This window comes from Anopheles merus, chromosome 2L (assembly GCF_017562075.2).
Source record: "Anopheles merus strain MAF chromosome 2L, AmerM5.1, whole genome shotgun sequence".
Classification (NCBI taxonomy): Eukaryota; Metazoa; Arthropoda; class Insecta; order Diptera; family Culicidae; genus Anopheles; species Anopheles merus.
In genome coordinates, this window is record NC_054083.1 from 48007143 (window position 1) to 48035123 (window position 27981).

Here is a 27981-nt window from a genome sequence, read left to right on the forward strand (position 1 = left end):
TCCATGATTCGATTTTACCGACCCGGCCCGGTCATGCTTCAGCCACGCTGCAAAGTTAATTTGTCTTTGGCCCGGCAAACGGGGGTTGGGCCCCACGTTTGACGGAAAACTTGTGTCCAGGCTGTCTTTGCACGGGGATGGCAACAAAACTTGACATCCGTCCGGGAGATAAACAAAAAAAGGCAAAAAGCTGTTTGGAAGTTTTTCTCCCACGCATTGGTAAAGGTGGGGGGGGGGGGGGGGAAGACACAGCACATTGGCTGTAGTGTGCTGAGTGCCCAGAAAGCTCCAGTCGATGTATTAAATCGCGTGCCTCGACTGCGCTGGTGTGTCTTTGTTAGACTTTCATCAATTGACAACTGCGTGCTTAATCTCTCGAACGAGGAATTCCAATGTGTTGTGTCACCCGGGCAAGAAGAAGAGAGAGAGCGAAAAAAAAACACAACCCTGAAGAGGAAGGAAATCGAATAGTAACAAGAAGCTAGACACAAAATTGTGTTTGTATCCGTTTTTGTCAACAACGGCAACGCGAACCCGCCCGGAAGAAGTTGGAACAGGCGTAGAAGCAGTTCGGTTTCAGCAAGACACATCGACGAGGGAACATCGTTTCGAGGGAATATTTGTTCACTTAATAACATAATCAAATATCCGTCCTTAACATTCGTCCTGCGTCTTCCGTTGCGATGGGAGCGGTATGGTGGCCATCGTTTCGCTTGGTGAAGACCATGTGACCCACACCGTTGGGGATGGCCAGGGGCGTTGGCGTTGGCGTAGGTAAGTGATTGGTTGTGTAGTTATCGAGCTATTGAGTGATGGTTTCCGTTTATAGCTGCTCGTCCGATGAAATGCGTGTGAAAGATGTATGTGGGTACGTGTTTGGGCTGAGATGTTCGTTTGTCAGTCGTTTTCTTTCTTCATTTCGTGTATTGATGAAGTTTATCACTCGTCTGCCGAACCGGAGGAATCGATGGTTGGTAGGAATGTACGTTCACCTAAAGCACGCAGAACGTGACAAGCTCAGCTGGTAGGGTTAAGATTATCATCAGCTATTACGGAACTATACATGTGGGAGGCGTTATTTTTATGTTGAGGAGGTGTAATTTTGACTTTTGCGTTAATTTTAGCTATCAAGTTTAATAAAGTAGTACAAAGAACGGTTGATGCTTGAGCAAAATAAACGTTTGAATAAACCAAAACCTGTTATGAACATCCTGCATCTTACGACATTAAAAACCACAGATTGCATTGCATTGGATCACTTTATAACAAAAGTCTTAAATAATAGAAAACTCAATGAAGAGACCTAAGAAACTAACATTTATGAAAAATAAGGAAACAATTGACTTTGAGGTACGAAAATCATGAATAATGTCAAAGAATCTAAGGTGTCTTTCTTCATATTCTTCCAACGACTCTAGTTAAACTGTTCCCCCTTATATGTAAAGATAATGCTTTATGTTAATATACAAAGCACAAGGAGCACATAATTTTTGCTTCAAATTCTTGTAAACTCTTGGAGATCCTTCAAGAATCAGCATACCATAACACAAAGAATATTCTCCTGAGCAATGTAGTGTAGTGCTTCTGAGAAACGCCTATTAACGCCTCGGTGGAAATACATCCTGTAACATATTCCAAAGAAACCAGGTGGATTAAATTCTATTGCATCTTTGCACAAGAATCCCTGCCCGTCAATTGCAGCACTCGGGATAAATCATGCAAATGTACCGATGGCGCACACCAAAAAACCTGCTCGCAACACTCGTAATATTGCCGCACCCGCACCCATCAGTAAAGTTCATTAGAAAAAAGGAGGAGGAGAGTGCACCGTTTAGTTTCCATCAGTCTTCGTTGCACACCCTCCTTCATGATGCGATTCCCGCGGCTGCATGATGACGTTGGATTTGAAAGTTTGTTCACAAATCTCATAAATCTCTGCCTCAACGGGCACGGGCGACCCTGTTCACACCGCGTACAGCGACTCTTCTCAGTCGAAGATTGATGAAAAACTTTCGACACCTTGTCCCGGTGGCTTTTTTGGCTGGCTTGCTTCTTTTTTGCTTTTGCTGTGTTCCATTACTGTTGTTATTATTACCACCCCGCACCCTCCAGGACTGCGGATGGTGCACCACGGGTGCATGTATACACAAGGCGGAGCAGCGTTAGCCTTTTTTCATGCATCAAGTGAAGGCAGTGAGACGGATTTGCATATGAAAGCTGGTTGTACCATGCACACACACACACAGTTCGCTCGCTGTGAAGAAGGTCGCACTTGAACGTCTTTGACGGTTGCAACGATTATGCGCTGACGTAAACGGCACCATTTTGCACCAGCGCAACCGTCTTCAACCCCGGAACCGGGAAGTGCTCGGGTATTCCTCCCTCTCCCGCAAATGAGGGGCGAATGAGGGGTGGTTCGGAGTATGCCTGGAAGCACACTTATGAAGATATCCTGTTGCACGAGCTCATAAATCTTCTTACCGTCAGAGTGAATTCCGGCACCGCCGACAGCCGACCCTTCCATCATCATCTGCAACCAGACCCCGTTTTCGCCCACACCCGTCCAACCGAGCGGAGCTTTCGGTCGGTCTGTCTAATGTGCTAAAGGCCAACCACATCGTGCTAATACCGGCAGGCGGCTTTCGAGCGGGCCCGGCGAATGAGCTCGATCCTTGAGCCGGCATCTGAAGGAATCGAGTTACAGCGAAACTCGCGGCAAATAGCTCATGAATTAACGGTTAGCCACAGCTAATACGGCCCGGTTTGGATCGGGGAACGGGGCTGGATGGTTTGATGAGCTTCGCTGTTGCGCTGATGCTCCGGTTCGTGGGTGTGGGGGATTTTTTGTGTGTGTATCTCGCCGTGATGTTGGATGAGTATGTTTAACCTACATTCCTCGTTGCTTTATCCAAAATTTTGTACGTTCGGTAAAACAAAGATAATAAGTGGAAGAATGGATGGAGGATGGATGTAGCATGTGAATGGGTTGGGGTTGTTTAAAGTGCAAAGGAACCTGAGGCATCATGAATGAAAGAGAATGTTTTGAAGTGCAGAGAAATGTGTGCATAGCGGCGAAGGCTTTTATCCATATTGCTGTATTGTTTTATTAACATAAATATTTGAATAATTTATAGTATGGAAACTATTCTGGAGTAGATAAATGTAGAAAAATCTCGTTGTCTTAACATCATTTCGTCAACTTTAGAATTCTTATTCAAATGTTATAGTATTGTGGTTTGTGTGAGATTGGATGATATAAAGAAAAATACCTTGCTATCACACAATACAATCACAAGCATTTCTAGATTGAATGCTGTTAAAATGTGAAATAGTATTAAGCTTCAATTGTACTCAAAATAAATCGTTTTCATTCCTTAAGCTCTACTCATCCACAGCGAAACTCGGGTAAACTAAAAACAAGTTTAACACAGCAGGTAATTGCACGCATGATCCCAATTTCCACTTCTACCAAGCTGCCCCTCAGCTTACACGGCATGGCATAGGCATGTAGGCTTTGCCACCGGAATGGTTTCCGCTACTTACTTAGTAAGTCCGTATCCCACATTTCGACCATCACCGTCTTCACCGGCAACGACTGTCTGCTTCTGTCGCTTTTTGGCCGTACACTTTGAGAAACAAAACCCACAAACCCCCATGCACGGGACACGGTTTGCAAGGGGCCGTTAATCATTCTTACGAGCCTTTGGGAACAAAAGAGCGTTCAAGGGGTAGAAATGGGAGGGGGTGGGGAGGAGATTGCGGCAGCAAAAGGAAACGCTCGTTTGGCTCCAAATTTATGACAAAGTTGAAAAGTTATTCGACAAAGTTCTTCTGCTACTGCTGCTGCTCCTTCGCGAGGGACTGGAACCGGAATGGAAATCTTGGAGCATCTAGCAAATGGAGAGCTTGGGATGGTTACTTAATGGTGTAAGCGGGTGCAGTGGAAGTTGTTGCCTTTTGTTGTTGTTCGTTTAGTATTTACAGACAGCCTTACAGACACACAGTCACATACCTCGTCCGGCCGGTGAAGACGGTGGGTTGGGTTGTCAAGCGATGAGCGATTTCGGTTTCCCGCTGATTGGAGATATCATCGTACCGTCGCGGAGGGAAAGTATGGATTCTTTTTATTGTTTGTCGCTGATATGCGAGGATCGCTTCATCAAGAGGGAAACTATACATATATTCTCATCCTTGGCACAGCTTATGCGTGTGAGGTTTTACATTTTATTGATCATTTTTTTATAGACCTCCAGCTTGGATTTAACGTTTGCTACTGGGTGGCTTATTTGGGTAAAGGCAAATCAATACCAGGCCTGCCAGATGTGATGTGTTTTTGCCACCGTGATTGAGGCTTTCAATTGTTTTCGAACAGTGATTGAAGATTCGAGCCGGTCTCATGGTACAGCCGTCAACTCGTACGACTTAACAACATGCCCGTCATGGGTTCAAGCCCCTAATAGACCGTGCCGCCATACGTAGGACTGACTATCCTGCTATGGGGGGAAATCAATAAGTCACTGAAAGCCAACCCCACAAGTGGGTTGGCAGGCCTTGACCGTCATCGGTTGTTGAGCCAAAGAAGAAGATTGAAGATTCGATACAAAGGTAATGAGGTCGCTTCACCAAAAATAAAACGTGTAATGATTAATACGTAAATTAATACAAAATCAAAATTCCAGTTACTTTGAAGAATAATGTTACTAAACCTATCTAATTTAGTATTTCTGCTAAATACAACAACAACGACAATCTGTTGCCAATTCTATTAAAAAACTTTCTATACACCAAAAAACTTTTCCATTTGTCTTTTGTTCCTCCTGATCGATCATTTCGGATTCACCTTTCCACCGGGAAAGAATTGTGATCACGTTTACACCTTTTGCTCCGATCTGATCCGGCACGTCCCCCTCGTCTTTGTGGTTTGTCATCAAAACAGTTTCCATTCGTCACCGCCCAGTTCCCGCTTCCCAGTTCTATCTGTGAAGTCGACCGAAGATGAAAAAGCGTACGAGCAAAAAAGGAAAAGCAAATTTATGCACAAAACGCGTGTTCCAAAAGTTGGTCCACTGTGTTATAAAAGACGGCCGGCAACAGGGGCAGAGAGGTGGGTCCCCTTTCCTTTGCTTTAACATTACCCGGTGGGGTAACTTTTCTTATCGCTTTACTCTATCGAACCGATCTGTCCCCAGGATCTGCGGCTTCGGCTAACGCCCTTTTCCTCGTTTTCCCGACAGTTATAATGATGATCTTTTAAGTTATTTATTATTCATGCATTTGTTGAGCGCCCGCTCGTCTACGTCGAAGAAGTTACAACAATCGTTACAACCCGGTTGTGGAAAGAAAAATGATTTGTGAGAGGAGGGAATAAGGAAAGGATGTCGTGTGAGTTTTTAAAGTACATTTTTAAGAAGGAATAAAACATCTTTAAAGGCCGTGTGGAACCAGAGTGATACAGAATGGGTAAAGGGTGTAGGGAAACATTTGTCAATGTACGTTTAACCTTGAGCATATGCATCTACCATCTGTTAAAGTTTTTCGATAAAAATGTTTCCCTTTGCTGTATTGTTTTCTTTTCCACTGTGCAATGTTATTTTAAAAGGTCTATCATAAAAGATACCGCTTCCTTTTGACTTACACCATCTACCCGACACACCTGTATTTTGTCTTCGGTCGCTCACAGCGAGCGAGAGCGATTCAATAGAGCAATGAATACGCAAAGGGCGATGTTACCTTTTCTCGGGGTTTATCGTTTTATCAAAAGCGAGGGTTTATTCTCCGGCAATTCCCTCGGCCCACAGAACGTTCGCAAGACAATGAAGTCTTCGCTGCGATGGCCCAAAGTCATCTTAGCTGGTTGGAAGAAAAATGAAGGTTAAACTAATAAAAAACGATTCGGAACCCGGTACCGCGTGCGGGTGCTGGTATTTCGGTTCCTGGGGCAGCGGGAGTGTAATTTTAAAAACCCTTTTTCGTTTAGCCTCGGCAAACGCACTCCCTTCGCCGTAGAGTAAAGATAAAGTGAGGTGAAAGGTAAAATAATCTAAATTATTATGAGGGTAATGCCTCCTAGGAAATGGGCGGAATTATGTTGTATGCCATTTAGAAAATGAAATTTCGCTCATGTAATTCGCCTTTGTTCGTGGTTCGAGCTTTACGCCGGGAGTGTAGAGCAGGGGGTGCATTTATGTTTTACTTTCATGTCCATACCATATGTACCTTTGTGTCGTGTTTTTTTGTTTCTGCATTTATTGAAATTTATTGAATTCTCTACAACGTTTGTTTCTTTGCTTTGCTACTTCCAGCGTACCCAACAAGCCACATGCAACGCTACACCTAATCAAGTGCGGGAAGATGAATGTCAATTTGCTGCAACATCCGTCAATCAAGTAGAAGAACGTCTGGCGTCCAGCGATGACGTCACAAGCTGTGTACTGTCTTAGTCTTCAGATACGTAAGTGAAATATTTTGCTCTTTCTGAACTGCATTCTGATAAAAATGGTAGAAAGATACAGGTTCTTAACGAGAATTCAATTTGAAAAATGCCCTGACTACATGGTTCACAATTAATCTTCTAGAATATGACACCAAAAACAAACCACCTAGTTACCCGGTTACACAAAGTTTACCCCAAGCGGTGGCGTATCCATTTCCCTAAGCTGGGTTTACGCAAAGGCGCTAAATGGTTTACGAATTTCTGGTGGACAGAATTTTATTCCCGGCCTGTCCACCTTGCGGACAGTTGGGGGGTAACGTGGTGTTTGTGTTTGTTTCGTATTATGGGTGGGTGTTTGATTTGTGTTCGTTTAAACTCGCCACCATCAATCGGCACACTGTGGTTGCTGGTGGAAGACTTGTGAGAGGCGAGGAGAGTGCTCCATCCATCCAGGCATGAGGCGATGTTTATAATTAGATATCGAATATGGTGAAAGAAACAGTTTCATCAATGAACACTTGTTAAAGTCCACAATCTTATTGATTGGTGAGAGAATATGTAGTACCCGGTTTTTAATTTTTACCAAATAGTTTTTAAAAGAAGACAATCTATTGCATAATTCATCCCCTTTAGTTATTACCTAGAACGACTCTGCTGACTGTAAAATAGAACTCTGTAGTATGTTGCTTCTTGCAAGGGCCCTTTTTCATCAGTAAAAAAGTACAGTTTAGGTGGTTCTACATTTGCTTGCATCACATTTAAAAACTAAACAACCCAAAATCCTTCAAAAGTTTCACCACCTTTGTGAAACTTTTCCACTAACCCTGTTTGCGCACGTACACTCCGCGTAGCATCTTGTGTGGAGTTGGATGTAAACGGAATTTACCGTGCCGGTGCTGATGTTGTTGTTTTCAGAACCACCATACGTGTGCTATACATTTGCACGTACGGCCCTGTGCATGTAATACCCGCACAAATGCCACTTTACTCTCGCTCACCCCAGTACGCCCAAGTCGCACCATGCACCGCTGTGTGTGTGTGTGGTAAATGCATCGTAAATTACTTACGAAAGTAGGTGGGTGGATGCACCGCGCGGTGCGCTCGTTCGGCACGATGCCGCGTTTCGTTAACTCTGCTTTCTTTCCCGTCGCGGCCCGTGCAATCTTTCCCACGAAAGGCACGAACTGCTTAAAAATATTAAACGCCAACCCGAGAAAACCCGGAGTGCACCCAGTGTGCTGGGCAGAACAGCACGCAAAAGTGCTAAAATAGAACAATAAAACTCGGCAAGCCGGACCCGGACCCGGGCCGGTCGGGCAAACAAAACACAAGAAGAAAAGCCCATTGAAATGGGTGGCGCAAAGGAAAGAGGAACAAAAATTAAAATAAAACAAAAAACACGAGAAATGCAAAATGACGGAAAATGCAAAACAATTGTCATTAGTTGTAGTTAGCGCTCGCGAGGAAACTTGCGCGAGGAGGGCGTAAGGTTTTGTTCCGCCTCCCTCCCCGCTTGCACTTGTAAACAATAACGGGCAGAAGAACTCGTTTAAAGTTGCTCATTATGCCCCGCAAACCGTTTGTGTTTGTGAACGTTGAGAAAAGCAATCTAATTTTTGGGCTAAAAAGTTGCAGCATGTGTTTTTTTTTGCGGGTGAGGAAAGGCAAACGCAATTGCATTTGTTTGCAGACTTTTTCGCCCGAGACCGTTGTGCTGCTCGGTGTAGAGGCCTCGGCGTCGTGAATCTATTTTTCGCTGGATTAATTGAAATATTAATGTTTGTTTGGCTGCAAGCAAATTGTTTCATTTGTGTGTTAAATAAATGTAATGAATGTCAAAATAGAACACCTTTAGTGTGGTGTAAGTGGTTTTTGTAAAAATCCACTTAACTTCTTGTTTAGATCTGTTTCAGTAATCAATATGCTTATTGGATTATTTGTGTTATCGATTGCCCGTTTCGGTTTCATATAGTTAAAATATAACAAAATGTTCATTTATTTGATTTTGAGTCATTCTCGTTACTTGCACTGGCATCCGTTTACGTTTACTCATCCTTGCCATTATCGCACAACAACACCCCAATCGTAATTGTACTCCATTTGTTTTCCCGGCTGCGCTCGGGCCCATGGAGGATGATTGATTCCATTACTTACGCTCAATTTATTGCCAACGAGGTAAGGAAAAAGGACGACCGACGACGATGTCCCCCCCCTGCTTCGCTTGTTTGACGTTTGTGATTAGTCCGTTAAACGACGAGCATCCCGAGGATGAAACGTTCAAGATCCGGATGGCATATTGGCCGTTTAATCTCACCTCACTCCACGCATCATTACTCTCTTAGTTTTCTCTGGGTGTGTGTGTGTGTGTGCATAGGAAAATAGCTTCACGATTTGTGTGCATTCTCGGCAATGGTAGCTAAATGTCTTGATGCCGAAGACACCAGTCGACGATAACGACGACGACAATCGTTTGGCTCGTCCTGCTCTACGGGGGTGTGTGTATCAATTGTGAGGGTGGAATCCTGGGTACGTGTTTTTGTCTGAATGGATGTGTGTGTGTGTGTGTGTGTGTGTGTGTGTGTTTGAAGGAAGCTCTATTGTTTGAAAGGAAACCCTCGTTCAGTGCTCAGTGCCGTACTCAATCAGAGAAGGGGCAAAGAAAAAGGGCAACCGTGTACGGCAAGCACGACTTCCAGAGATGTTCTTCGAGTCTAGACTCTATATATTTCCCGGCCAGGCACTGCGAGTGAAATGATGACTTTTCCGATGGCACCAGTGGCACCGTAACGGTGGCCGTGTACTTGACGGGAGCGAAAGACGACTTGTTTTATGCTTGCATTGATGGCTTCAAGAGTAACGCACGACAATCATATGTTTCTACTGTTCTATGCTTTCGTAGCGCACGTTTGCCTTGAATGTGGGACAGAAAAACGATCGAAAGAAAAGATTTCAGACAGTCAATTGCAAATGCACAAACAAATAGGCACCTCAAATAGCATGGAAGAAAAAGTCGCTTTCTCAAGTGGAACTTTCCACTGCTCGTTTTGTCTTCCTATTCTTCATTCCGAGCCACCAAAAGGAAACGCAAACGAAAGAAATATTTCTGGACGCGTCTGGAGTAGCTTAAAGATGAAGCAAGAGACAAACTAACCAACAAAAAAGGAACGACTTCCCATTTCACTTCCTCAAGCATTTGCAAAACAATCGCCCGTCGACCATCTTTCCGGGCATTAGTTCGTTTTCGGGAGCAAGATGAACCACACTCCCGGGGCCGCCGGTTGGATTAGTAAAGTTTACCATCTTTTTTGCTTCGTCCTCCCAAAATGCTCATTTCCTGCTTCATATCCGCCTCGTTGCTGCACAGATAGCCGCGGCGGTTGCGCACCCTTGTGCCCGTTGTCCTTTCCCGGAAGCGGGCGCCCGGGCCAATGTAACGTTACTTTTTTTTAAGAGCCTCATAAAAGAAGTTAATTTTCTGAAGTGGAATTCGGATGATAAAAATATCCGTAAATCTCGCCCGGGGTTTCTTCCGTCCCGGGGTTTGCCTTTGAAAAGCGTAGAAAAGAGCGTCGAGAAGAGGGATGAAGGTGGAAACGCGATACGGCAAATCGCTGAAAGTCATCCGGAAAGCTGTTCGCTTTTGTAGGACAAAAACGAACCCAAACGCGCTCAAATTACTCTCTGGCACACACATACACACAGCGTCACAACGAACATTTATGTGCGCTGTAATGGGGTGTGAAATAGTTGGACGTACAAGATCAAAGCATCTGATAGGTTATGAGCGTTTTTGTTTCGACTGTGGTGTGGAACTGGTTGGCGTGGAACTTTATGGATAGGCAATACACATTTTTGAAACTGCGTTAGATAGTGTGAATAGTTTGAGGTCATATTTGATTGCTTCTGTTGTAAGAAATGTCCGGCAATGAAACATATTTCCTGCTAAAACGCTAAATTATTGCATCGTAGTGCTGTATTATTGTTTTAAACGAACTGTGGACGTTACTTCTTTCCGCAGTTTGTTTCTCCATTTCTCCATAAAGCTAATTTTCAACCACATTACATGTGTCCTTCCACTTTCATTTTGCACGTCCCCATAGCCCCGAGGGTTTCACGTTCAGTCGTGTTACAGCGCTATCCATCATGGTCGAGATGGGAGTCTAGGTGAGAAAAACTAACTCCGGCACGGCGTTCCCTTTCTTCCAGGAAGTATCATACCTATTACGGGGTTTTGTTATGTTATGCTCCTGCCTTTTTATAAATTACTCCCTGTCATGCACCGTATATCATCGTAATGAACACTCGGCAAATCCTTTCTAAGGTAACGCTGAGCGACCTCGCCGTTTGCGTGGTTAGAATTGGAATTGGAAGGGTTAGGTTTAGTTTTTTTTGTTGTGTTACTAATTTTACTTAAAATAAACTCAAACGCTGTAAGTCGTAAAGGGAAGGGATTTTGTTGACTTTTCTAGATTGGGAACCGAATAAAACTGCACGATAAACATGTAGCAAGGATGAAGAAAGGATGTGTTGGTGTGTTGGTATTGGAGTTTTACTAAATTGCCATTTGCTCTTCGCAGTCGATGCGGTCAAAATGTATCGAAATGAATTATGGGATAAAGGGGTGAGAATGTAAAGTTATAAGCTTTAAGTTGTTTATTAAAGCTGAAATATTAGTGTTTTTTTTCTAAAGCATCCCTTCCCGGCTGTTTTGAAGCGCCTGAATGTATGCAAAAGGAAAATAACCAAGACAACTCGACTGAATGTACCATGTTTGATACTGTTTGCCTTGTTTAGTAAAGAAAATACAAACATTTTCATTCCTCCTTTTGTAATTTATGCATTGTGATACTCGTTAAATATAGATTGTTCTTAAATGCAACCTTCTCGTCTACCTTTGGTAGCAGACAGTTTAGATTCAAACGACATTTACCTCAAACTAGCGAGGAATTTTGATCCTGCAGCAATTCGCCGTCCACTTGCTGCACAAAATCATTTTCCTTCCAACTTTTCCCATTCACAAACACACTTCCACGAAGGACTTCGCTGGATCCCAATGGGAAAAGGCACCATTTCCAGGTTCTGGGAAAGTCTGCAACAAAAAATAAAAAAAAGAATAGTGAACCAACTCCAATCGTCGTTAGAGCAGGATCGGATTCTTCGTCTGCACACTGCATTCCCGCTGCTGCCAAAGTTCAATTGGAATTGGAATTTCCGATTCCAGCGTCGAGGGAGTTCCAGCTTGGTGTCACGGTAACCCACCCGGTGAAAGCACCGAAAACCAGCTGTCTGGCATGCCGATATCTAACACCCACCCTTATACCACCTCGGCCTCGGTGTCAGCTTGTTTAGCTGGGTCGTTACTGCTTCCCAACCGTGGGAAGCGCGAGGATGACACGGAAATGATGGGCAGGATGTTGTAAATGTTGTAACACTTGATTTCTGGTACCGTTTCCTCTTTTCCACTGTTCACCGGGAACCGTTTTCCTGTCCCCAACTGGATTCCAACGAATCGCACTCGCAGTGAATGGATTTTTCGAACACCTCGGTATTGATTCCAATTGGAAGGTGGCCAACGGGTACGGTGCTGTAAAGCAAATAGTCGACCGGTACGAGCTGGTTCGTTGTCAGAACCATCCTTGCTCCCCCCCCCCCCTCTCCCCCAGTGGCATACTTTCACGGGGAGAGTGTGTGAAAGAGAAAGAGCCAGTGAAAACGGGGACTGAGCTTGAGCATGATTTATTATGCACTTTGATGGTGTGTTTGCTTCCGGCCACACCACCACCACCACCATCACCACTGAGTGTGCGTTGGAAGTGAAGGCTTTTTGGCGTTTCCCCACGGACACTCACTCCACGGGTGCCTTGCGATGGGAGATTGGTTTTGGGTGGGTAGGCTCCACGCTGGAAAGTACGCTGTGGTATGCTGTGCTGGTCTTGCTCCGTGCTGCTGTAATGCAACAGGGACGGCTTTGATCGGTTGTGTGGTGGTTTTGGTACGGTGTTTGGAGCGGTCCTTCACTACGAAAGGCAGGCAGTCATGAGGAATTGTGGCAGTCAAATTGAGGACGATGTGTAATGAGCATTCGTCGGTGGGCTTGATGGTGTCGATGATTGGCAGTGAGGATTGCTAACGATTTATTGACTGACGGTATCATAATCATCTTAAAAAGCACTGGATCAGATTAGTCTTACTTTGGAAAGGGTGCTAGAAGGTCACATGCATCATTTGGGGAGTCGACACTGTTAGTCAAACAATCAGAGTTGAACAAACTTTGTAGGAAATACTTTAACAACATGTTGAATAACATGCACAACGGTGTATTTTACATCGGTTTAAATAGAAATATTTATTCCGTTTATTCAAAAATCAGTATTTGGAATTGTGCTACCCAATAATCCGATACAGTTCCAGGTTGTTACATCATTACGTTGAACAATACGGTCTCATATTTTATCATTCATAATAAAATGATATTTTTTATGGATTGTCTGCGTATTGAAGCTATCCTAGATTATCCTTTCAATGCTCTATAATCCGATTCTAGGAAGTTAAATATTCGCTATGTAACGACAGTTTTGATTGTGCTCAATTCTAGGAACTAAGAACCTTCTCTTCGAGGTGTAAAATGGTCAATGGATTACAAATCTGGACAAAATTGACATGTTCTCAGAATAAGGAAATTAAAATCAATATTTCTTTACTGAACTAACATTGATAGACTAACCCTAAGTGAACAAACCCAGTAGATTGGTCAAAAATATTGTGACAGTTCCGTCTGTTATCCTAACTCTCCAGATTTACCTTCTCGTTATCGTTATCGATTGAAAGTACCCGTATACCAGCTATAAACCCCAAAACGAACAACCTTGAACGAAGGTCGTTCCCCGTTAACCTTCGGAAGCTCGTAAAGAAAGCGTTAAAAAAGCCTTCTCCTCCCCCAGCCCAGTCGCCCACTTAGTATGCTAACTGGCTTGCTGAGCAATGGTGAAATATGTACATAAATTGAACCGATTCAACAAATGATAAATCACTTAACCACACCGATGACACACCAACCATCCTTTCATCTCCTCCTCACAAAGCTTCCTCCATCCTTTCCCGTTCCTGGTAGCTGGTATTGATTTATTAGCAGCTCGACATCTATCTTCCCAGCCTTATCCGGGATGTTCACCCGGAACGCCTGAGTTTGATTTAATTTATTTATGCATACGGCTCAGTTCGACAGTGGCGGCTCAATTCCATCCCGGGCCCGGTATTCGGAGCGCATGCCTGCACGCGTAAATTGTATCCCCACGTAGTCCCCGGGACTGAGGACACGCAATTTTCCACGGCAAAGGTCGGTAAGCATGGTAAAAGGGAGTGTACGGAAGAAATAGATCGCAATCATTCCGAAACTCACTTCCCCATTTCGTTCGCAAGCCGTGCCGTGCCGCTTGTAATGCGAACCCAATCTCCTTTCGGTTAGGCGGGTGAGAGAGAGAGAGAGAGAGAGGGAGGGATCGGACGGGCTCCAGTTGCGATTACCGGTTTTGCCAATAATGGCAAGCAGGCCCGTGCCTACCGTATGCTTCTCGGTTACCGTGTGCTAAGCGGCTAAATCTTCTTCAAAAGCCTGTCTAGCCGGTCGCCCCATCCCTTTCGGCAAAAGGAATCATGGAATCGTAAGAAGCGACCGAAAGGAAACAATCGCCCTTCCTTCCCCCACAACCTTGTGTCGGGTGGGGATGAAAGGTGCCGGAAATGTGAGCAACTTTCGGATCGCTGTACCGGAAGCGGAAGCGACCGGTTTACGGTCCGCTGGCGGGAGGTGCCCGAACCCCGAGTGAGCCCGAAGACAAATAACGTCGAAGCACATAAACAACAACAGGTACTTATGGCTGTATTATTTATCGTTCCATTTTCCAATTGGCATATTTGCGCCTCTCGGGTTATCGGGCTGTGAGCGAGCTGGTTGGGCGCCGCGAAGCGTTTGCAAGCGTTCGATTTTCTCCCACGGTCTTCTGGGCCCGGGTGAAGGTTTGATGAAGACGCGGACGGTGGCAGGAAGATGTGTTCCGGGTGATGACTTCGTTTGGCCAACTTCTTTGGGGTGCGCCTTTGCCTATGGGCCCGTTTCGGCCCGGTTAGGTTAGCTGCACATAAATCATCGCAAGGTAATTGCACGGAATCGGTTTCACTCACGACAGGTTTGCGGTTTTCTGGTTTGGTGCTCTTGGTTGGTGCTGGCGCTAGACGCTTGGAGCAAGCCCGCGAAGACGTTCCCGGGCGCGTATTGGCTCCAATTGGCACAATTACTGCAAACATCCGTGCCTCTCGGTCGGTCAAACTCGCACACAAGACACAGTTCAGGTCGCGCAAGGATCGCGCCAAGGAACGCGAGGAACGCCATGCCTACTGGATTGTAGATACTGTTCACGAGTGTGTGTATGTGTGTGTTCTTGTGCAAGTGCAATTTTGCTGGAATTTCCCATTGCATCGCACACGGCACTCAAGGGAGGAGTGGCTCTCGCAACATCAATCAATTAATGCACTAATGATGATGAATAATTATTGGAACATAATACGCCATTTGGCACGCTTGACACTTACGCGCCAGGTGCGGGACTTCCGTTTCACCCTGCCTGCTCCAGCTCGCGGATTGCAATCGAAACGTGTAGGACGGGATGGGGGAGGGGAAGTTATTGTACAGCAGTCTCGTGGCAGGTGAATCGGTTTCCGAGAATTAGCACCGATTGATTAGAGTTTCATTTGGAGTAGCTAATCTTGCAATGGTGCGCGAGCGAGCAGATATCAGATTCGAAGGTTTGAAGGAAGGGTTGAATCAATGGCCGCGTAATGAGAATAGATGACCGGTGGGTGTGGGCAGTGAATTGGCCTGAAATAGCTTTAAAATAGGTTTGATAAGCAGGTGCATTGTGTCGGGATGTTAGGCTATGAATGATATTGATCGGAATAAGGGAAGCAGGCCCTTTCCGGAACCTGAATTGTTGCTCATTTACGCATCGAATAAATTGCCTCGAATGTTTCTGATTGATGTGATTTAAAATTACACCAGTTTTTTTTTATTTTCTGGTACCTAAAGCATTAAAGATGAGAATTTAAAAGTCATAATAAAAGTAATATTTTGTTCTTCAATTTTAAATAATTTTAAACCCTCTTTTCATTCAAAAAATGTGCTAAGCTTGCCGAGGGGAGAGGTGCAAAGTGAAATAAACTATTTCACAAGCAAATAACACAAAACACACACACACACACATCAATGCGGTCCACGCGCAAGACACGAGACACGACAGTTTCAGCGAGCTTTTCGGCGAAAATGCCGCGTGAAAGCAACCCATTACTTGTCGACTTTATTGCACCGCAAATTTTCAATTTACCTGAAAAGGAAAATCTGTTTCTGAACAAGATTAATCTGTCCCGGGCATGCCAAATGCGCTCGCTGTGCCGGATCGTCAGCGATGGAAGATGATGGGAAAAAAGTAGTGTTCCTTTCAGTGTGTGTGTGTGTGCGCGCGCTGTGAAGCGATAGTAATCGGCAGTTGGCGTGGTGCCCGCGTCGTGGGCGAGTGTGGTGGGTAGTAAATATTTGTATTTTATTGAAATAGTCCAACCGCTGTAAAGCGGTTGGCCGGAGCTCTGCGGGTGCCAATTGGTGCCGGATGCCGGGCATGGTCGGGCGTGCGGGTCAGTGGTTGCGATGGTGGTGTTTCTGTTTCGGTATGCGAATGGTGCCATTTTGCCCTGGTAAAGGAGCGTGCATAATACGCGAGTATGTTTAACATTTTATTGCTCCGCTTTTTGCTGACCCGTACCCGCCACCCAAAAGCGCTCTTTGAGGGTTGGGAGCCAGCGAGCGAGTACCGGTTTGTCGGACCGTCCTGTTTGGAGCGTGGTGCCAGGATTGCATATATTTTGGGTATGCGATTTCAATTCCCTGCCCTCCCCGTTGCATGTTTCATGAAAGCGTGAGGCAAAGTGTTGTGCGCCTGTTGGTTGCGATCGGGGAGATTATCTTGATGAGTTGAACATTTGTTACTTTTTAAGTACTTGTCGCTTGTGGACGGTAACGGCGGTAACAAATTGGTGGACGTGTTTATGCGGCTCTAGAGAGAGAGAGAGAGCGGGGGGATAGAGTCAGAGAGCACTTGAGGAAAGGATAGTGGCATTAGCAATATTTTAGGGTTTATGTGTCTATATAGAATGGGTGGAAACTTTGGCATGAGAATAGGTTACCGTATAGGATTCAATTAGTCTATAATTGAATTAATTTGTTTATAACGACAAGGTTAAGTAGACGTAGTAGTTAAGCGCTGTAAGTCCACAGTTGAAAAAATAAACATGAAAGATAGTAAAAAGCGATGGAAAAATAGAAGAAATCGATAGCTGTGATATGATACAACAATTAAACGAAGAACAACTGAAGAAACAATCTACACCATCGTAGAACAAGAACTAACTGTAGAGCTATTTAAATCAAAATTAAATCATAAAATACAATAAAACTTATATAAAGACCAGAAAGAAGCAGTAAATCAAACTTAATCACATTGACTTAACAAATGGATTACAAAGATGTAATAAGACAAGAGAATCATTTTAAAAATAACATATTTAGTATGACGAAGACAGGGAACAAAATAAAAGCTTCCAGCGTCAATCAGCTAGCACAAAATTAATGGAAGACTTTCCCTCAAGTTAAAATTAACACCCCACGCACAAAGAAGCTGATCCGAGCGGAGAAAAACCAGTAAAACAACAACACGATAAGTAGTATCGGAATCTTTCATCATGTTTCGCGGCTATCATTAGCAAAAATTGCCGTTCCGCTCTGCTGGTACGAAATAAATCCCCTTTCCTTTTTTTTTTGCTGTTCGCCCACACTCGCCCACAGCACCGCACACGGTTTTAAAAACAAAACCCATAAAAGAGCGAACACCACTGCGCCGAGCCGTACGCCGTACACCTTCCAAACCGCGGGGCGGGCAGCAGTAACCAGGGCGATGCCGGCGATGGAACGTGTCAACTTATTATTCGTGGCTGCGGCGGTTTCACCGTGGTGGAATCTCCTGCACGTCACGTGGCTTTCCAGCCCGGGCAGCCGCCCGGTTCTGGTGGACGGAAAACTGTTGAGGAAAGTTTTGCACGGAAAGTAGATAATTTTGTCAGCGCCAGCGATACTTGTACCCTAATGTATGCCGCTCGCGAGCAGCCACCGGGCGCGTGATGATGTTGAACGAGAGGAACGAACAAGCGGAACGAGCTTGGAGGGCCATGGGTGGTTTTTGGACCGGCATCTCGCTCGCTCGCTCTCCGGGAGTAGTTGTTAATTTTTTATTAACTTTTCCACAAAGTTACTGAATCAGTGCCAGGGCGCGCGCGCGCCCCGCAAGGAGTTGGAGAGGAATCGGTGGCCCCGAGAGACGAGGGCAAGCCTGGTGACAAGTGAATCCGAGCGAATGTTGTCTTTCGTTGTCGTGTCGCTGCTGTGAACCATGATGATGTACACATGCATGTATGGGGGAATTTGTGTGTGCGTGTGTGTGTGTGTGTGCTCAAGTGTCAGGATCAACCATGGCGATGGTGGTTTCTGCACTCCCGCCCCGAGGGAACGCAAAGACAACTTCCGAAACCGAAAAACGTTCCTGCGGCGTTTTGGTGTGGTGTGAAATTTGAGATGGATTTTCTTCGCTCGCTCACTAGTTGTCACCGACCGAATGTGCGGATCGTCAGATCGCCCGTGCGGGAAACGCCATCCATCCGTGGGGGGGTGGTTTTGGTTTTGCACCAGCATTTGGTCGCTTTCCACGGGCAAAGGGGTGGGCGCAGCGGCACAGGATTTGTGCGATTAAATGCGTGAGCGTGTAAGTAAGAAATACGGCAGCTCATAATTTCAAATCTACAACGCTGTGTCGCCCCCAGAGGCCTTCAAGGGACGGGGAATTGGGCTGTGTGAGATATGTAATGCTAGGTTTAGCTGGTTTTTGCGGAAGCTGCTCATAAACAAAGCGATTGTGGGTGGATGGGAGGGAATTGGGAAATGGGGTATCGAGCAATGTATGATAGTACCGAGATTTATCTAAGCTTCGCGCTGTGGATAGCAAACGTTCTTGATTCTTGTCAAGGAAACAATGGTATGTGTGTAATGATATCTTTGTTCTTTGTTTGTAATGGGTCGGGTAACTATGGGATAAAAACGGAGTTCAAGGATGAACAGTTTTTATTTATAAATTCTTAGTAATAGTAGAACTTGAAAGAATTAAAGGAAAAGTCCAGGGTCATTTGTCTGATGTAGAATACTTGATTCATATATTCATATATTCATTGAGTTATTGTCTTTTGCTGCTGTGTTTTCGTCTTCATGATTCTATTTTTACTGATTTCTATTACTTGTTTTCAAAGCATTTATTATTTTTATTGTTAATTTCATTCTTAAACTTTCTTTAACGCCTGTAAAGCACAATACCCACTTACCATTTTACTTTGAATGTTTTAATTTATCTGTTTATGATGCATTTTATTTTAATATTTCAATTTATCTCATTTTTTTATCGAAAAATAATGTAAAAAATGTTCAAAATGTAAACAAGGACTGTTTATGTCCCACTCTACGTTACGTGTTGTCCCATGGTACCGATTAAGAGATGTTCAGAATTAGGCTGTTCGAATACGGAATACAAATGTTGGTCATAAATTTGCGCACCCAGCAGCTAGTGCGTAGGAACATATTTTTGTTAAGGATTACGTGAAGAGGGTTAATATTTAATTGGTAGCGCGTGGTTTGCCAGGAGCGGCTGAGAAAGGGGTGACACATGACCTTTAAACATTTATACGCTGTTTGCAAACAACTTCTTAGTATACTATAAAACGGAAGAAATATTGTACATAGTTTTAAAATTGCATTGCAATCTGTAATACATTAAACGGTCACTTACACTGCTATGGCGTGTGGCACTATCATTGTTAAATGGAGCAAGAGCATAGCGCCACAAAAGGAGAAGAGTTTCGCATCCTTTCCATTAGCAATAGGAATAAAATTTCTATAAGCCATCTCGTAAATGTCACCATCTCAATTTTCCAACACAGCTTCCAGTACCCCGGGCTCGCCGGTCTCGCCGCCTGGGCCCGTCAGGTCATTCCGCAGGTTATTTATGGTGCATTCTATTTATTAGCCAATGGTCAGCCATAAATTTCCCGCTCGCCCTATCGCACTGGTCAGATCTGTCCTGGGCGCTTATCGAACGGCCAAACGGGGAACGAACGTACGGCCGCTTGTGACCGTAAGAGTTTTTTAATGTGACTCAATTATGGAAAGAGATTACAGTTTATGATCGTACCGGTCCGATATCTGTTTTGGAAGGGTTGTTTTTTTCTTGTGTGTGTAGTGTTTTGAAATTGATGGGATGAGTTAATGTGTGGGGCTCTTCAATGGGGCAATTATGATGAGCGATGGATATAAAAATCGTGAAGTAATGTATCGTTTCTGGAGAATTTGCACACATTTACAGAGCGACAAATGTGGAGAAAACGTTTGGAATATACCACACAAAAACTCATCCTTAAATTAAAAACTATAAAAACCTACACCCCGGAAAAACAAACATCTTTCAGCGTCACAAAACGGGAAAGGACACTGGAAAAGGCAACATAAAAGGGCAACTATTGCCAGCCCGGGGCCATTTGTGGTCTTGGTACGGCTTTCAGCAAATTAATAAAATAACAAACCACCGTTCCATTTATCACCACCCCAAAAAGCCACGGCGTGCAGTCGACGACGTTTTAACGTTGAGCAAAACCCCGGGACCAAGGACGAGTGTCCGTTTTCGGCCGGCTTTCCGGCCCTGTGGTGAAAACCGGACATCCCGAATGCAGCGCTATTGTGTCTGCCGGAGTGTCCACAATGGCAGGCCGGCAGGCAGGCAGGCAGAAACCAAAGCACTAGCGACTAGTGCGGTGAGCCGAGTGCCGGTTTGTGTTTTTCCCTTCTTTCCTTTTCTCCTTCGGGTTTGAAGTGGTTGGCTTTTCGATATTCCTGTAACAGATACTACATGAAGAGGGACACATCCTCGGTTGCATCACCGGTACACGGCACGGTATGGTGTAAGTGTCGGTGTCCTTGTTTCGGGAGTGTTTGCTGTGCCATTTTTCTGTTGTACTGCCACCATTTATGGACGTTTCTATGCAAACGACGGAGTGTGCCCGTTGCCCGTTTGATGCAAACCATCGTCGGTGGTGAACAATAAGAGTGCCGCGCTTCTGTTTCTCATTCCGTGCCGGACTTGGAACGGGAAACTGCTCTTCGTTTATTGTTCATGTTTGTGGAAAATCCATAGTTTTGGTGTGTTTTTCGGCGCTCGAAGTTGCTTGCTTCGTGCCTGGAGCGGGGTGAAACAGTACAAGCAAACAGTTCGTTCGTTGTTTGATTGCAGGACTAGCTCAGCTATCCAGCAGGGATAAGGTGGCAACTAACCGCCACCGGTCACACACACCCTGGATGAGCCGATGAGTAAAGGGTGCGGTGGGTTGAGAAATGCAAACCACACAAAGTCATAATTAGTATAGCGCTCGCGACAGGCCGGTAGCAGTGTGTCTAAAAGGACCACATTGCTACAGAATGTATGTGTGAGTGTCTTTTTGGGTATTTTTTTTTTAAATTTTTTGTTGCCACTGTTTTGTATTGTCCCATTTTCTTTACTGCCGAACGGGGTTGTTTGTCTAAGCAGTACTGTATAAATCAATGTGGACATAATTTATGCGCTTAATTTTATATTAATACATTTATTGCTCAGCATGTTCTGTATTTGGAGGATTTAAATGGTAGTTTGATGTGGGGTGGGGAGCACTAGTTGGAGGATAGTTGAAATGTAATTGGATCGTTTAATTAATTATTGAATAAAGTTGGTGTGGTACTTAATTTCGGAGGGCTATGTTTTGAGTACGGTCCTTTGCAACATGGAATGGCATACAATTTAAATTAAGATTTTAAATCATTTTTGTTAAATTTAATATATCGTCGCAGTTTATATAATATATCCTTAAAACACTTCATGAGATGTTTTTTTTTTATCTATCAAACCGCTGCTGTGTCGTTGTATGCTTTAAACTTTAAATTCAACAGCCATTTACGCGCACAGTGCTTTCGTTGCACCACAAGACACACTGAAAGATTCTAATATTGCCTCTGAAAGTGTCAGTTCCGGTCACGATGTTAAAGGGTAATATGTTACTGCTCCGGTCCTTTCCAGTACAACAAAAAACCCAACCACACCGCACGCCGAATGGCCGCAAAGGATAAGGCTCGTTTCGTTTTTCGGCGTAAGCAATAAAGCGTAAAGGCGGAAGCGAAATACCTTACCTTTCAATAAAAGAGGCAATGGGAAAGATATAACGCCGTATTTTTTGTAAAGTTGTGCGCGATGTGTTTTATTAAATATTTTTATGACAGCTTTGTGTTTTTTTCCTCTGGCTTTTATACGTTTCCAGTTGTTTAGTACTTTATCTTTTTGCGGGAATTTTCATTTCCTGGTTTCTCTGTGGCTTTTGGTGTGGGTTAGGCGATTTTGTGCTTTTGGTAGATGTAAAAGGTACGCTTGTTGCTTGAAGCTGAAAGGGAAAGGAAACAATTTGTGCCTGCCAACTCACAGGCTGGTTGGTAATTGGAGTGAATAAAGCATCGAAAAGCTTTAAGCACATTAGAGTTTAACCCGATAGTCTGAATGAGAAAAGATCCACTTCTGGCCTTGTGTGAACTCTCGATCCAAATATTGAACCATCGGAATCCCATCGGAAGCTTCTAAGAGTGTTATGTATGAGTTTTTGAACGAACGACCCACAACAATAACACATTTCCTAGTTTTCAATTTAATTTACAACAAACGACAACAAAAACAAAACCAAAACAAACTACACAACAACAAACGGAGTTAGAAACAACACAACTATAATTCAGCGAAACGGTACACAGCGGTGGAATTTAATTTTCCACCCATAACTTTACAGCTCCGTTTCGCTAGTTTGTGAACTTCGCGAAAGGCACTCACCCCCTGTGCTCTCTCGTTTTTTTCGTGTTCATGTTTCCTGTTGTTCCTTGTTTCTTTTTATTTCACAACGTTTCATAGCCGGGATCGTTTTGTTTCACGCTGCGCTTCCTTAGAATGGTTCAACCGGTTCCGCGAAACAGCTCAACGACATCTGTCGTCATTAACCATTCATCTCAGTTGATTTTAGACAAAGTTTACGATGATTGTAGAGGTAGAGATGAAGAGAGAGAGAGAGAGAGAGAGAGAGAGAGAGAGAGAGAGAGAGAGAGAGAGAGAGAGAGAGAGAGATAGTGAAAGAGTGAGTTCAAGCACAGATCTACTGCCTCGCTGTCACGCTGATGCTAGTCAGGGAAGGACTCGGCGTTGTGTTTGCCTTGCCGGCTTGCAAAACGAATCGAGATGGAACGGGAATTTCCGGGAAATTATCACAAGAGATCACAAAAAAAGCATCCGAAAGCGGACAAAAAAGTGAAAGATCAATTTAAGTGTGGTCTTTCTGCGGCAGGCCGTATTTTCTCAAAAGTCGAAATAATTACGCGAAACTTTTCGTCACAATTGGAATGTGAAACAATCTGGCAGTTTTCTCTAGTTGAAATGCCTTTTTTTCTCTCGCTTTTCATATTGATGCCACGGCGCAGTGGATCCTGTTTCGATTGGTGTCTGTTTGCTTTTGTTTTAGTTTTGCATAATATTCACTATGCTAGAGCACGTACACACACGTGCCCCACGTTCCCGCACGGCGGCGGGATGAACAATTTTCGGCTTGGATTTTCTGTGTGACGCTACCATTTGAACGAAACTCGAGGCCCTTCCGGTCGTTCGAGGGCTAGTTGAATACGGGGTAAATTCCACCCAGATAGAAGTGAATTTTTCTGTGCTACAAAGCCACCACGCGGTAGTGTTGGTTGGCTGGTTTTGTCGACAGTTTTTCCCGATTTTTATTTAATCCTAAGCCAATCCTAGCATCCCCCGCTGAATCCAGCAAATTGGAACTGGGAGTTGTTCGATTGCAAGTGAGTGTAGGGAAGGGTGTATCGTGCCGGGTGAGTGTTTCAACCTCCTAGATTCAATTATCATATTCGTGATGATTGCCTACGGCTTTGCTTAACCGAAACTGAGCTCCGTAGCGGATAATGCCAGCGGCAGGGCGAGATAAGTAGAGCAAAAGGGAGAAAAGTGGAGTCGGGTATTCTGTGGACAAAAAAGCGACTGCTTCACCGAAGAGGGAATGAGAGCTTATGTGGTGGCCAAAGCCGCTGTGTAGCTCATTTGCGTTGCGAATGTATGCGACTCGCGGACCCCCGGCAAGTGGGTACTGTGTGGAATAGAAATGCGGGACATACGAAGTAGCTTAGTCGAACGATTCTACGGATAAGGCGGAAGAGAGAGAGAGAGAAAGAGAAAAAGACAGGGAGACATTGGACAGAAAGTTTTAATTATAACCCTTGAGACGATATGCTAGGCAAGCCTAAGGGCTCGTCCTCTCAGACTCGAATGCCGGTGCTGTTTTTGGCTCCCCAAAAACCGGCCAACGTACGATTCGTTTGAGTTTTCCACTAAGGAAAACTATGCACGTTTAGCGTGCATGGATGAAACGCGCACACGCGGGGGGGATGACATACTCCCCTTTCGGTAACGAATGACACAGCCTATTCCGGGGGCCGAAGGTGTACGTGATCTGCAAGGGAATGTCTTATTTTTAATAAGTGACTACTCCAGGGGACCTTCTTCGCTGTGTTCCGCTCAACGACGGGGATGAATCCTATCGAATCCTGGCCTTGCGTTCCCGTTTGACCGTCTCTGTCCCTGTTTGGAGAAGTTGAGTTGACAGAGTTATCGTTGGAGCCCCTTTGCAAGACTACTGACTATGGCGATACAGGGCGATTCGGCTGCGGTTGCATGTCGATTGGTTCAATCGTTAAGATGCGATCGGTATCGGTGGCGTAAATTTGCACGGCTGAGCTGTGCACCGTGCTCCGAGGGTAGCAAAAGAGAACTAATGGTCTTTTCTTCCCGCTGCATGGTGAGGGTTAATGCGCTGGCGGGCAATAGTTTGAAGAGAGAAATGGGAGAAATTACGCCATGAATACATTACTGTCCACAAGGAGACAAAATTGGTTTCCGCAAAGATTGATCAATCTTTGTTTCATAAATCTTCTTCTTTTGTGGGTTGAGCTGAAACTTGAAGACCTAATTTGTTGCACAAGTTGTTCTTATCCGATAGGTTTGTTCGAGGAACATATGTTTGGGAACACTTTTCATTTTCTTTAAACTCTTAAGTTTTAACTACTTTTAAAGATATAAATTAATCCTCCAAAGCATAAAATATATAGAACGATCAAATAAATATGACAAAAAATCATTCAATAACACAAAAAAAACTAACCTTTAAAATAATGTTTGTGTTAATTCAGTAATGTTCCGTTGCATCATGAAAATCCACTTAAAATTCTTTAAAGCAATTCAAATTTCAACTTATTGCTCCCATCGGCTCGTTCAATTTACGTTAGCTTCCCGATGAAAAATCAGCTCCACCCCCTGGTTCAAAAACATCCACCCACTCCGGTACGGATATTTATTGGTTGTTTGTATCGTAATTTACTTTCACAGCGGTTTGACGGGCTGCGGCGTGGTTTTGCAGCGTGGAGGGATTGTATTCCGCTGCGGTAAGGTTCCGGTGTACGGCGGCGAGGTGATAGTTTGTTTGGGAAAACATTTGCTACACCTTTACGCTGCCATCCCTTCCCCTCCGCTGGAATTGGGCTGGTTGTGTAGCGTGTGTGACTCTAGCCTGAAGTGGTAGAGAACTTTCGGTAGTTAAACACACATACACACTTACACTGTGGAGGGTAGAAGAAACCAAACATCGTTTGGTTCACTCGTCCATCAGCGGCGAAACTGCCACAGACCGGAAGTTTATCGATGCTAACTGATTTTACAACTCCGGCGTTTTGGGTGCACCCGTAACGTTCTCGTGTGGCATAGCCGTGTGTCGTGTTTAGGATGCTGGCTGTCGGAATGGCTCTGAGGTAGCGAGCGAGCGCGAGTGACAGAAGGCAAGCGAGAGAGAGCGAGTAATGGTATGGCGAGTGGATATTTCCGATAGTTCGGTCATTAAATTGATCCTTAGCACTTGCTCGCTCGTTGGAAACGGGATGTAGCACATTAGACGGAGCTGCTTGTCTCCCCAGTTCCCGGAAAGTGGGCAGTTAGTTTGGGGAAATTTTATAGCCCTGCGAGCCATTTGTAAATGATCGAAATTAGTTAAATGTTCCATTTCGGACGTGGGGGAAATTAATTACCGCCGGTGTGGCTATATTTTGTACCGTTTAACCGGGCAGAAATCCGGCCAGTGACAGGGGTTTCCTTCCTTTCTGGGTGTAGCTTTTTTGTTTTGTTTTGTGTTATTCGCATCGTGTTCAGGTGGAAAGTGCTGCTGAATGGATGGAGCAAACTTATCGATAATGGAATGAACTCGTTTCCGGTAGTTTTAGATTAGGCACAAAAGGGTTGTAGAAGTGTTGGTAGTTTAAATGTTGTTGTTTAGAGCGTGATTTGTTGTACAGGAGCTTGGAAGAGTAGTTGTCCTTGGGAGGTCCCGACTTTGATTGTGTCCTGACGTATTGTAAATGCAGTTTATACTACATTCAACGATGAGAATTTAAAATAAAATCATAACATAACCATCTTGCATATAAAAGTCACTAAGATGTCTAACTCTTTCGCTTATTATTTTCCATCGCAGGTCCAACGGCCGAGGAGGGCAATGCATCGGGATCCGGAGCGAACGGTGGCAATGAGCAGCAGGGCAGCAAATCGGTGGCGACGGCCTCCGGGGCGGCTACGGTTGTTTCGTCGAACGCGCCCACAATGGTAACTGCCAGCGGGGCGACGCTGCTGAGCGGGCTGGAAAAGTCCGGCGTCACCATCTCGGCCGAAGCGTCCCGCGCACTGCAAACGCACGCGCTGCAGATCGCTCACTCGCAGATCGTCACGACTAGCCAGAGTCCAGCCACCGTTACCGTGGCTACCTCGCAGCCCCAACAGCAGCAGCAGCAGCACAGCAACATCATCCTCGTGCGAGGTTCACGCTCCGAGAACGGTCAAATCATTCTCCAGAACACGCACGAGCTGCTCAGCCTGCTGAGCGACGAGGATAAGCCGATCTTTCTCCAGCACCAGCGCCTCACAACGACGTCCGGCGGTACGACCATCACCAAGGCCCATGCAACGAAGACGCTGGCCGAGGCGACCACCGGCACCGGTGGTGGCGGGGCGAGTACGATCCTCTTTCAACCGGCGATCAAGAGTGGCACGCTCGAGGGCATTAGCGGTGTCGGTGGAGCTGGTGGCACGATTCTGCTGCAGTCCGATGCGCTGAAGAAGGGCACGACACTCGAGGTGGGTTCGTCGTCTGCGGCGGGCAGCACTACCGGGCCAATCTTTCTGCAGCAGCGGCTGAGCAAGAACGGTACCGAGGGACCGATACTGTTGCGCACGTTGAAGCGGCTTGATAAGTCGCAGTCCATCCTGGTGATACGCAATGCTACGACGGCGGGTACGGTCGCAACGGCTGGCAGTACGGTGGTGGCCGCTTCGGCGGCCGCTTCCGGTGGCATCTCGGTATCGACGGCCGGCGGTGCTACGCTGGCGAAGGTGAAGCCGGTCTCGACACCTACGACGACGGTGGTTACAGTGACAGCGGCACCGGTTGGATCGGGCAGCGTTGGCGGCGGTGCCATCGCACGGCGCGTGCAGGAAGAGGCGGATGAAAAGAAGGAACCGACCGTGGTGGCGAAAGTGGTCCACAAGACGAACAATATGCCGCTGGGTGCAGGTGAGTGGGATTGGAAATGAAAGGAAATTTTTTAAACATTTTTGCAGCTTATTCACTGAAGATGCGGGTTATAATTTTGGAATGATTATAGAGATTTTGGACCTCTTAGGGCCTCTTTAACCTCCAATAAATGCAGAAGATTATGTGATAGTACCCGTATGACATTCTTTGGACTTTCAACTCTAAGAAGAGTGATTCCAGAAAGTCATTTCGACTGAATTTTGATTACTAGCTTAGTGTTGCCTAGTGAACCTCACCGGACTGAAGACCTTGAGTCTTGTTGAATTGTAAAAGAGAGTGAGACTTCGTGTCTGTTGGTAGTGATTTACTTTACAAATTGTATGCATTAGTCTCTGTTTCTTACCCGACAGTGGCAGCAATAAAACAACACTTACTAACAGGTGTGAAAATATTTCCAATTGAAGTTTTCACTTTGTTTCTTGGTACAAAATTATGTTTGCTCTACCACTTTCACCACACCAGCAATTGTTTGTTTTCTTAAAACGGTGCACCGGGGGTTTTTAATATTTGCCTTCCACACCGACTCACCGGCTGGCAGGACATTAATAATTCACCCCAAAAGTATTGATCCACAGACGGAAAGGCAAACAAAACCCCCGTGTGTCTCCTTCACAGAGTGCCACGGCACGGCACCGGTCGATCATCATTACGAT

The 27981-nt window shown here is 45.0% G+C and overlaps 1 protein-coding gene across 15 annotated transcripts in view; it reads left to right on the forward strand.

Annotated features, from left to right (window-relative positions):
* Nucleotides 1–27981, forward strand: part of LOC121593846 — a 169069-nt gene that overhangs the window by 39326 nt on the left and 101762 nt on the right. For all 15 annotated transcript variants that reach the window (XM_041916568.1, XM_041916571.1, XM_041916564.1 and 12 more), the window contains exons 3-4: nucleotides 6303–6451; nucleotides 26216–27307. In XM_041916568.1, coding sequence (XP_041772502.1) covers nucleotides 6412–6451; nucleotides 26216–27307 — 1132 coding nt within the window. In that variant the 5' untranslated portion in view covers nucleotides 6303–6411. The remainder of the gene's footprint in view (nucleotides 1–6302; nucleotides 6452–26215; nucleotides 27308–27981) is intronic.